The sequence below is a fragment of the Pogona vitticeps genome, chromosome 1, assembly GCF_051106095.1.
Source record: "Pogona vitticeps strain Pit_001003342236 chromosome 1, PviZW2.1, whole genome shotgun sequence".
NCBI lineage: Eukaryota > Metazoa > Chordata > Lepidosauria > Squamata > Agamidae > Pogona > Pogona vitticeps.
Genome location: NC_135783.1, coordinates 107,965,564 through 107,978,365, shown reverse-complemented (window position 1 = coordinate 107,978,365; position 12,802 = coordinate 107,965,564). Strand labels below are relative to the sequence as shown.

Below are 12,802 nucleotides of genomic sequence, written 5' to 3'. Positions count from 1 at the left end.
ATGGGAAATGCTGATTCGAGTTACGAACTTTTCGGGTTACGAATTGACTTCCGGAACAGATTAAGTTCCTAAATCAAGGGCCCACTGTATCTGTATAATGGGTCTTCAAAATATTAGACCAGGCAATTTTACTTATTTGGAAGACTACATTTTACCAATGAGTGCAGTGTGATTGCATAGAAACTTTTCATGCACATTTTTATATGACTGCTGGCAAGCTACTATACAGTACTGCCTAAGTGGATCCTCTTTTCTATACTAAAATAGGTGGTAGAGGTGGTGTTTTCCTATACATATAAAGATCAGCATATTCCATCCTTTCAGAGACTAGAAGGATCATGTTAACATTTTAATTGACAGACTTCAGAATGGTTACTGAACAAAGTACAAGCTGCACTTTCATTTATAAAATCAGAAAAAAAATAAAACTTTAAACATATGAATACTAAATATTTCCTAATGAACATTATTTTGTAACCATTACACAGCTAATAAAATTATCCAGCTAAATGGGTATGAATTATATATACCAATAAGTACAAACGGTCAAAATACTATTTATTTATTTATAGTTAACATCTGAAAATGCTTATTATCACATTTTACATTTTAAGCATATAACAACAGCTCAGTGTCCATAAAAAGCAGCAGTGAAAGAACAACTATTTATTGTTGTAATCTAACAAAATCCAACAAGATTACCTGATTCATATTTTTCAAAAACAAAAATAAAACAGTGGATAACAATGCTATTGCCATTCTTTTAATCTGCTTCTTAATTTGTAAATCTTAAGAGGATGTTTGGGGCCCCATAGTAGTACATTTATCAAAATATGGTCTTTTCTATGCATTTTTGTAACAGACTGCTCTCTCTGTAATAGAGGCTACATGCTACTTCTGTCTGTCATCCAAAACATCTTTCACCATTCGTTTTCAACGGTATTAATACAATGTCATTAACATGGTCTTTTAAGTACATTAACATGATGCACAACTTCTGATACCCATTTACAACTATTTGTACAAAATACTAAACTTTTCTTTTCAAATCAAGCATTGTTCTTATCTACCAGTATGCAAAACCTAAAATACAAGATTAAAACTGATTCAGCAGATGAATTTGTTCAAACTAAAAACCCACCTAAAAGGGCATTTACCTGTGACTTGTATAACATCTTTAATATAAATAGGTTGTTTCTTCAAATGGTTAAACTTTGATAAACAATTCACTGCATGACCATTTGCTGCTTTTTAAACATGACGCTAAGATACACAGAACTATGCTAAATGAAACAAAACACAACTTTTAATTGGTTAAAAGGAACACCACTGTATTTGAAACATCACTTGTAAAAAAAACGGGAAGCATCTGTTGTGGCTTCACAGTTCCAAATTGCTAGTATAAAACATTAAATTTAGAAAATGCCTATCAAACAAGCCGTCTTTCTACTGATTTCACAGTTATCTAACCCTTTGGATTAAATCTTTTCAAATTCTGCAACACAATGTTCAACTTGTTAAGAACAGAACAAATCCAAGTCCATAAGGTGGCATTCCAAAAAAATGCACTTAAGTATTTACAAAATATTTATAATATCTTCTTCCAGATTTTTTTTAATCCACACCCACCATCTTGTAAAAGTGTAAACAATATGCTAATATCTTGGTCTTCAGTAGCAGATTATGGTAATGGTCTTTTAGGAGGTGGTGGTGGCATAAGTACAGTGTCGGGATCCATATGACGTTTACGTATCTGTTCTGGAGTTGCCGCTGTACACTTGTCAATGAATTCAAACAGGATTTCCTTTGTCACAGGATATCGTATGCTGTTGCACACAGCTGTGGGGAGCAGGAGAAAAACACACACACTTGAATGATGATCTGACAGATTACAGCCAATTTTTTTCCTAATTTTAACTATTATTTGTCAGTGTATTGCACACTAATGACTATAAAATAAAGAGTAATACTACTGTATTTTCATTATATGTGCCTGGCTCATTTTTGCTCTAGTGAGAGTTCAGGCTTCACTTGATTGAGCACCCACTTTTCTCCTTTTCTGGCTGTCATTCTTATCTCTCCTCCAACACCACATTTCAAATGTTGATTTTTGGTCCTTTCTTCACTGTCTTTCTTTCACACAGTATGGATGATTTTAACTTTGGTTTCCAGTGACAATGTTTGCTAACTCCAACCTATCCCTGTTTTTTTAATTTCAAAAGGCAAAGGGACATCTTTGGGGTGGTGGAGGAGCACGCAACATGTCATAAAGCTTTTGGTCTGATACAACTTTTCTTCCTCAGCTCACCTAACTCAAAGAAAGGGTTTGGAAATGGGAAGATAGCTTTCTAGTCTGCATTCTGTGGAATGGCATGGCAACGTAAGTTTACCTGTGAGGTCTAAGAAGTTGTACGTTTCTCTATTGTATGTGTTGTACATAATCACATCTTTGCTTCACTATTTCATTAAGTCCAAAACAGGCCTTCAAAATATTTTGGCGTGGAGGGACTGCAGCCACATCCTGGGTGTCGTTGCCTCTGTCCTCTCCCAGCAACCATCTCATCTTGTGCTCATCTTCTAGGATCCCTAGCACTGGGTAATTATACATGAGGGAAGGTTCTGCTGAAATTTGTGTGTAGTGTATATATATTTAAACTTCCATTTTAAGAAGCCAGGAAATTCAATTCTACTGAAAACCTCTGATTAATGAATATGGGATAGTGTGCTTCTATACCCACAATTTAAAATGCAAGAAATTCCCTGATATTGCTGCACAACATCATGTCCACGTTGCCAGAAGGAAAAACAATGCCAAGTTTCACATAGCAAAGAGCAGTCTAAATGTTGGCAGCAGACAAGAAGGTCCACACAATACCCTCTTGTGCTCACTACTATTCTCACTTGTTGAAAAACAGCCCTGACAATTGCTTTGTGTTTGAGTGAGAAATGCTTAACTGATGAAAAAAAGAGTCAGTTTCTGGGATTTTCCCTCGTGCGGTATCACTCTGTGAATGGTAGACTCGATCCATATAAACTTCAAAGTTGTGTTGTCTTGAGAAAGTTAGGCTCATATATCTGTTGGTCTGAAATGCCTTCAAATCTCAATTATGTCCAACAGTTTAAAACAAATTAACAAATTATCTTCATTTTTGCTCTAGTGAGATTGTTAGAGTCTTTCCTTCTACAATTAGCAGAATGGCAAATGGTATTACCCTAGCAATTGTTGTTATGAATGGTGCCCAATGCTCTTAGCCTATTTACCTTTAGGCTCTGCCCAATGTGACAGCACCACTTCTCTGGTGCAAACAAATCTGCAAAGGTTGAGGGAGGGGGGTATGTGTTTACAAACTCCCTGTCTATTCATGTACTTATGTGTATATCAGTTATTTCAAGTTAATTCTGATTTCTAGTACCCCATTCCAGGCATGCACTGTTCATGCACTTTCCATTCCCTTTTTCTAGGAGTGTTCTTGGACCATGTAGCTTGCCCAAGGCTACTGTACATAAGCTGGCTCTTCTCCTGGGAGGAAAAGGGAGGAATTGAACTCCAGACCTCTGGCTCTACAGACAGGTATCCAACTATCTGATCCAGCCAACTACATACCTGTATGTAAATATGAGTAAGCTCTCTAGTCAATGAACAATTAATCTTTATGCCACAGACTGAGTCTATTTTGTGCCCAAGGACTTGTCATTGTTTTAGTTACAACAGACAAATATGGCTAGGCTACCCAAATGAAAATTGTCTTTAATGACTTCAATAGTATTTGAACCGTGCAGAACTGAAATACGTTATGAAAGAGTTGAAACAATGGCCATCCTATGTGCCTATTTGCATATTCAGCACTGGCAGGAACATTTGATATCTATATCACAGAAACTTGCATTAAATTTTATATTCTTATATTTGCCAAGCCAGCCCACCCCACCCCCATCCCAAAGCTGCAGCATTGCATTTTTCATCATGTTCTCTTCGTTATTTGAAGAAGAATTAGAATGTGTCACAAGCCCACACAGGACGTAGTTTCTCCATAGCTTTCATTTGTTTTCTTTCTCCATTGTCTGCATACTATTTTAAGATCTGGAAATTACAATTTTCTCCTCCTAATTTGGCGTCCATCTGGTGAACAATGATTGCGCCATTTTGAATAGAGCTGAAATTATCAAGGATTTTTGTTCCAGAAATTCAACTTGCATAGCCCATCCATGTGCCAAACTACCTTTTCTCTGCACATCAATACGACGCAACATGACATTGTTAATGTCCTTCATCAGTTCTAGACAGACAAAAGGGTTTATTTTAAAACATTCACATATGAAGTTCAAGTTCTGAAATCATTTGATGGCCTCAGAAGGTTAAATTCTGTTTAATCCCAGTAACTCTCTACTCAAGTTGATCATAATATGCATATGAAACATAAATATAAAACAAATTTATTAAACTCACCTATTGCAGTGCTGTAAGCATTTGGAAAACTTTTATCTATCCTTTGCCTCATGAAGACCCAGCTGTTGTTCTCAAACTTGCACTCTATAATCTTATTGTCATATTGCTTTAAGTCTTTCGTTACCTGTAATAAATAAGCAAATGTTTTTTAAAGACCATGGAAAGTAAAGTATTTTCTTCCTCTGTCAAGATGCTCAAGTTAGCTTTGAATCTGTGCTCTAATGTGCCTTAACATATTGCACACAACCACCTCACAAACTCTTAGGAAACCTGGAGAAGTTAAAGGAATAACCATTCTGGCATCTGCTAGGAAATGCAATGTAGGCCTTAAGACTAAAAAAGCACAATCTTGGCTGTAAATTGAGCTTATGTTCAAACAATTAAGTGGATAGGAAAACAGTCACTTTTGTGCAGATACTCCCAAGTCACTGTTTCCTATGTATATCAAGCAAGTACTCCAAGATGGACACTGAGGTGATACCTAACAATGGTATATAATTTGCCTCATGCTAATCTATTTTCATTATTTAAGTTCATTAATTCAACCCAACCATCCAGAGCTCCCATTATCAGAAATTCTGGGCAAAACCCAATCAGAGCACTGGAAATAATTAAGTTAAATTAATCCTTCCATTTTCTGTTTCCAAGGCTCCCTAGGCTTTGGGGAAGCCTTTGGGAACCTCATGGCAGACGGGAGCTTTTAATAGTTTAAAAAAAAAGCCACTGGATGGCCACCTCCAGGATTGTGACTTCCTGTTTATTTAGTGGGATACAGCTTTAATTTTAAAAAAACCTCTCCCAAAAAAATTCTCATATTAAGCATTTATTCTGATGCAAAAACAGATATTACTTTTACAATTCTGTGGTAATGAGTCCCTTCCCTCTTCAAGAAATACAATATTAATTCACTTGCAATTTATTGTAACAACTATATTTCATTCTGGAAAGGAAAATTGTGGAAGTTTCTCTTTCTAGCAGAGGTGACATCATGAGAAGTGATTGGTTTTTAATGCAACCATACAGGCACGACTGAGCCGATTTTTATATCATTCCCATCTTGTTTGCCTCATTAACTTCCTGATGGGTCGATCTTTCCGCTTTCTATAATCCTCTTTAGTACAGCACGTTACACATTTCTCTATGTGTGAGAAAAGCATTTCTCAAACAGATGTTTCACAACCATGGACTCAGACAGCATCGTCACACTCAGGAAAACACAACATCCTTTTATAATCCACAGTGAATATCTTTAAACACAGGAAGAAACTTTGCATTGTGTAATGATTTGGAAATGAATATTAACTGGCAGTAGCTGCCAAGGAAAACGGTATTACTATTGTTGCAGCAGGAAAAGGTTGTTAGCAAACCACCTGCTCAAGGGAGAGAAAAGGGAGAAGAGACTTTGCCGTAGCCAATGACTTTCACAAACCAGCACTCTTGGCAAGGCAGTGCCATGGTTTGGTCATCCTTTTATAGTTCAGCAGATGAATATAACATAAAATTATGTGTCTGTTTTATTAGACTGTGGCAATTAAACAGTACTATCTATATACTTTTTTGGACATGCTCTCTCTCTCTCTCTCTCTCTCTCTCTCTCTCTCTCTATATATATATATATATATATATATATATATATATATATGCAAAAAACCAGCTATTTTCAGAAAAGACTAACATGACCAAAATGCTTCTTCCTTGCAGAATTTGTCAATCAATTTAAACACTGCCATCTATTTAAATATGAAAGAAGAAAAAGGAAGAAACACCAAAATTCTTACTTTCTGACCAACTCACAACCTCTAGTTTACAGGCAGTGAAATCATGGAACCAATTAACTTGAGAGGTGGTGGGTGCTCCAACACTGGAGCCACCTGAGAGAAATTTAAGACAACCACCTGGCAGATATCCTTTGATTTGTATTCCTGCACTGAGCAGGGGGTTGGACTCAATGCCTTATAGGCCCCTTCGAACCATGATTCTATGTAAGGTAATAAGATACTAACAGCACAATCCAATATATGGTTACTAAGAAGTAAGTCCTATTAGAGTCAATCGGGCTTATCTCATGTAAGCAGATAGAGGTCTGTAGACAAAGCAACACATGAATGAGCATTTCATACATGCTTAGAACCACTTTAGCCTGCCTCCAGATAAGGGGAAAAATCCGAATAATTCCCTTCTCTTGGTTCTGTCATCTTCCCAAGCTCACTTGGTGAGGACACGAAAGAGGGCCTTCTTAGTGGCTGCTCCCGCTACACTGGAATACACAACCCTAAAGAGCAAGGTTGACACCCTCCCTCTTGTCCTTCCCTCATCAGGCAAAATCCTTTCTTTTCAGGTTGGCTTTTAAGCAGTAAAATCTCTTAGGAATGTTTTGTTCATTAAACATAGATTTTTTAAAAATGTTCATAAAATGTTTAAAAATTGCTTTTAATTTTGGCCTTAAATCTTAGCTTTAAGCTTGATATATGCTTAATTGTTTTTATTGTCGTATTTATATGGTATTTTAATACTGTTAATTTTTATATAGTTTTAGCTGTTCGGAGCTGCATGGGAAAGGCAGCGTATAAATAATATCAGTCAGTCAATCAATCAATCCATTAAAGGTAAGTGCGGGTGACTTAAATCTGCAAAACAACATGCCTTGACTCAAATTGTGTGTTACTACATCGTAATAAACCTTTGTTACATTTGTAAAGGACAACAGGTCTAATATTTTCTTGGGCAAAAAAGCTGCTAGCATAACCTGCATATTGCAAAGGTAATCTCAGTAATTCTTATAATTACTTTTCATCAAAAAAGTACCCTTTTTATTTCTTCCTATGATTTTTAATACTAATTGTTTATTTTTACAAGAACAGAAAGGTAATTCTATGATCTCCTATTGCTTCTGCTCTGGTGAAACCAATCTAAGGAAACCTGAATTGAAGAGGATATCAAAATTGCAGTTATAGTGTAGGATGCCATTTGGGATATGCACATTTCCCCCCTTTCATTGGGTGTCATTTTCATTTCATTCATGCACCAGTCCTTTTGTTCATTATGAAAAGGACGGTTCTTTTGTTTCATTTTCCCTATTCATCTTTCTGTCACCAAAGCCCTGAAAGAACCCTTCAAAAAAGTGATGATAAAGAAGGGATATTTCGAAGTACTACATGACTGTTTTTGGAAAGATGGGTTAAATTAAAATGGAGGGTTGAAAATGGGTGGAAGAAACATCAGTACATTAGTATTTTAAGATATGCAGATAACACCATCTTATTGGCAGAAAGCAGCAGTGAGCTGAAACAGCTGCTAAAGGTGGTTATAGAAGAAGAAAATGCAAAAGCAGGATTGCAAGTCCTGAGCAGTGCTGCTAATTAGAGGGTTTGATGTCACTCACTCAAAGGGTCACCACGAGCTGAAGTGACCTGACCGCACATGACAACAACAACAGCAGCACATAACAGCAGGATTTAGGCAATAAGAGTTGGAAACAATCTTCAATGAAATAGATGCGATTTACTGTAAGTAATTATTTGTAACTGCTTCTTGATCAATTTAGGATTTGTGTATAAAGGCAGCAAATAAATATATAATTTGTCTGATTAACTTCAACTATAGAAGAACATCAGAAGGTGTTCCACTTTAACAGAATTTATTGCAGCCTTAACATTTTAGCACACTAGCAAAGTATCCCTGTCCACTGTACAGTATAACTTTTAGTTAAAAATCACACATAAGCGAACTTGGGTGATCAGATACTCATTTCCACAAAACTCAGTGGGTGATCTTAGGGCAGTTACTATCTCTCAGCCTGAGTTACTTAGGGTTGTTAAAAGGATGAAGTGAGAAAGTAGCAAGCTGTATATGCAGACTTTGGAGGTCACAGGAAGAAAGGCGGAATATAAATGCAATAAACCAACAAACAAGAGTGCCCAACAAGAGTTTCCATAATACTGTAACTCAAATAATGCTTTGTTTTAAAAAGGATGCATACACAAATACGGAATTATTAATTACTGTAAGGATCTGCCCTCTGCAACCAGGAAGGGAGCTGGGTAACAAGGCCCTTAGTTTTTAATGCCTCCTCACAAAAACCATATGCCTTTGATTCTTCTATTAAACCCTTTTAGTTAAACCAATACGTTGCTTCTAAGCCTCCTCATTTTGACAGCATGGTCTCCACTGGTGCAGACTTTACAATTTTTCAGAAATTAATGGCCACACATTACATGTTAGAACAAGGTGAAGACTTGGTTCTTCCGGCAGGGCTTCCCCCCCCCTCCCATTACATAGCTTCCTTATCCTATCTTGGATCCTGTTTTCTTTATTGATCTTTCTTGCTTTTATGAACAAAGTTATTTGAATGCTGTTTTTATCTTTATATTCTATAAGCCACCCAGAGTAGTTTCCTGAATCTAGACGGGAGGGGTAAAAATGGAACAAACAAACAAACAAATATGCCAAACTCATACTTGCAAATCCAAGCATTACTCACTTGTGTGCTTCTTAAGACCAGGGACACTATGATACCATGTGATATTAATCATTAGTTTGTGGTGTATTCCACATGAAACTTCTTTTGTAAAATATGCAGAATAACTCTGTATTTTTTAAAAGGTTAGTTACCACAAAGGAGCAATTATTTGAGACATAGACCAAAACATGTAATAATTACACCATTATTTTGACAAAACGTCCTTACTAAGACACATAACAGTGAAACACACAACACACCATACAACAGTAAAACATTATCTGCTTCAAAACATATCTTTCCATTCTGCCTAGCTTCTTAACAGCTAGTTTTATACAAGTTTTAAAAATTTAAATGAGAATTCAACACTGGGAACAATTATGCTAGAAAATGTGTTTGCTTTGCTAAATTGAGCTTCAAAAGCATTTCAATTGAACACACATTTGTGATTGCAAGTAAGGCCCATTCTTATATCCATCCAAAATGTTTACTTTATTACAGCTTATTACAAATATGCTGTCTAAAATGCAACAGCATGACTCTTCAATTTCTAGCCCACAATTTTATGATAATGATATGTAACAGTATGCATGGGTTGCCTTCTTTGCCTAGCAAAGCCCCAGATTGGTGTGATAGCAGCTCTGCATTCCCCATGGCACAATATTCCCTGTACAAGAACATTCTTCAATAAAAAGAGGGAGATTTAATGACATATTTTTAGATTATTTTGTATTTTCTCATCTAGGTTGCAGTACCCTCAAAGAACAAATGTGATCTCAAAAGACTGAGTGTGATATATTTCTAATGCTCACAACTAAGAAATGTGAATTTTATTAAATAGCTAATCATGTAAATGTTATTAGGAGACAGAGCTTTTGTGCAGGATTGTTACTTTAAAATGATGCTGTCTGTAGTAATCTCCATTCAGCCAAAATCCAAATGATATTTTAAATTAAGTAAATTACTATTCTCATCTTCTATTTTAATTTTTTTTTTTACCATTTCTGCCTTTCACAAAGCCAGCCCATTTTTATCTTAATTCCACCAGATTTCTCACTTTTCACATAAATGAAATTACTTTGAGACTTTCACTGTAACAATGTGAAAGGCAGCATATGGAAAGGCCCAAATTATCAGTTATATAAAGCTCCCTTGGGTATCTAAATGTGTTTTTTTTTAACAATAACCTCTGTGATCCTTGAAAGAATCTTTTCTGAATGAGGGGCATTTGAGTGGCATTTGTGTTGTGTCATAAAAGTCAAACATTCAGACAACTTCCATGAAAACAAATACAGATTTTTCCAGCTTGGCTTGTATGTAAATTACTTTCTGAAGATCGTGGTTTTAGAAGCTACCCTGAACCGCGAAAGAAAAGTTTTCCTTTGAAAACAAACAACTCAAATACTGCAGGATATTGCACCATATGACTTCCAGTCTCCTCCTGTCACCCAGCCAACTAAACATTTTGTTGTAAAACAAAACAAAACATTTTGCTTTTAAAACAAAATGCCAACTACATAAGAAGAGAGCCAGTGTGGTGTAGTAGACAAAATGGCAGACTCTTGAGACCTAGGTTCAAATCCCTACTCTGCCATGGAAACCCACTGGGGAGTGGCAATGTAAAACCACTTCTTAAACATCTTACATACGTTGGAAACCGGATCAAGGTCCATATAAGTTGGATGAGGCTTGATGGCACATAAGAGCGATCATCATGACAACAAAACAAGGCCACATATCTAAAGACCTAGTTTTAAAATTTTCAAAGGGTCAGGTCAGTCACTTTAAAAAAATACAAAACACACACACAAACCCTATTTTGTTTTTGTTTTTTTCTAGGTTTGGAATTTGTCTCCAAACTAAACTGGACTGTTTTCCACATGGCCAAAGAGGTTCTGAACCAGAGTGGGGAGAGGGAAAGGCTTTGGGAATGCCTGATGGGTAGATCTACTTTGCTGGGATCTTACCAAAGATGAGGAAATGTAAAACACTACACACATTTTTGCAACATGTCAATCTATACAATCGGCCTTATCTTCATGAGACATCTACTTTGGTCCGGGATTTAGGGGACCAGCATTGTATATTATTCCCAAGAGGACTGAAAAGCAAACCAAACTCAGCTATTTGAGTTGAAAAGCATAGCACTCTATGGGGAGCAGAGTTATTCCTCCGCACACCCATGAACCATGATTTCCAGATCATAGGTTTTCATTTTCTCAAAAAGCTGGTTACTCTCATTTGTAGACCAAGATGTGAAACATGTAGGCCTTATTCTGCAGCTTTGTATTGTAAGCAACATACCAACATTTTGGAATACACAAGCCCTTATTAAGCCATTTTGATTTTTAGAAACATATTTTCATTTTAATGCACAAATCACAAACCTCTGCATACCAAGCATTCCTAGTGCTAAAGATATGGAAACTACTCCTTCTGTGTCTGTCTTTTGCCACCAAACTGACAGACACACAAACTTCTGAATTTGCTGCTAGAATGAATGAAAGTAACACTGCAACAGTTATAAGCGGGAAGTTATTAACTCTTAACCTGTTTATATCAGCCCCATTTGGACAGTCCCCTTATCTGTGAGCTCAATATGCGAAGGGAGGAGATGGATCATACACAAGCCCCACCTCCCCTTCCTTTCTGTGCCTGTCATCTCTACACCTGGATGGCAAATGTCCTTTAACCATAGAGGATCTCCTTGATATGTTCAGTTCTGAAGGCAGGATTCTAAAATCCCTACAACTTTTCCTTTGCAAACCGTCACCCTCTGCATGTTGAAGGCAAGACAAATTGTGAAAGCCAGACACTGATCCTCACTGTCAAACTCACAAGTAGAGTTTACACAGAAGAACACTTGGATAGAGTTAAGAAGAGCCCTGGTGGATGAAATGGAAGACTCTCTAATGTAACGCCTTATCTCCCATACTGGCAGAACAATGTAAGGAAGGAGCACACAAGCAGGACAAGAGGAAACTGGTTGTCACCCAGTGTTGTTCTCCAGCAACTAATATTCAGAGGTATGCTGCCTACAGGCAGGATATAGCACAAAGATCACTAGTTAGCTACTGATAGCCTCATCCTGCAGTACCACTTTAAAAACATCCATAACAATCTTTTATCTTTAAATCATTCCCCCTCCCATTTCACAGCTCCCAAAGGATTCCCCGTGATGAAGGGGACTCCAAGAGACCCACAAAACCTAGAGAGGGAGCTTCCAGGAAGCTTTTTATTGCCTTGAGATGAGCACAGCTGGTGCCATCCTCATTGTACAACTCAGCTTTGTCAACATAAGATTTCGGCCACTGAGTTATCCACTATAATCATCTTTCTAGTAAATAACTGCCAATTCAACCCCCTCCCCTCATCTATTCTGCAAAGTTGATTACCTCAATGTGCATCACTTTACATTTACCTATACTATGCTATATTGTCTGTTCCACTGCCAGTCCGCACTGTTTTGAGAGGTTATCTCAGCTCTTCACAATTTGTTTACCACTCTGAATAATTTGGTGTCATCTGTAATCTGTAAACTTGTTTATGACAGTTTACCCCCTTCCCATGGCATTGTACAGTACTTACGCTGTGCAACATAAAATACATAAAACCATTTGAAAGTGATTTTAATACGTTTTGCAACTGAGGGAAATAAGAAAATATTTTCCACAGAAACCAGTATTGGCCATAAACTGCAAGGTTAGAACTGTACAAGTCAGCAAGAATTGAACACTTCTAAGGCAATAAAGCTGATGACTGTTTGCAAATATCCATCTGTTGAAGCACTGGAAAAGATATACATCTCAAAATGTTTTGCAAATGTTAAATTGCTAACATATTCTATGGATAATGGCTGGGTAATGATTGGTGTCTATGAGAAATACAAGCAAATG

General features: G+C 36.7%; 1 protein-coding gene across 1 annotated transcript in view; it reads right to left on the bottom strand.

Moving 5' to 3' along the window:
* Nucleotides 1-537: 537 nt before the first annotated feature.
* The window catches only part of RNGTT (RNA guanylyltransferase and 5'-phosphatase), a 169,229-nt gene continuing 156,964 nt past the window's right edge, over nt 538-12,802 (bottom strand). Inside the window, exons 15-16 of the mRNA XM_020789179.3 lie at nt 4,448-4,571; nt 538-1,839 (exon numbers count right to left, since the gene is read on the bottom strand). Coding sequence (XP_020644838.3) covers nt 1,682-1,839; nt 4,448-4,571 — 282 coding nt within the window. The 3' untranslated portion in view covers nt 538-1,681. The remainder of the gene's footprint in view (nt 1,840-4,447; nt 4,572-12,802) is intronic.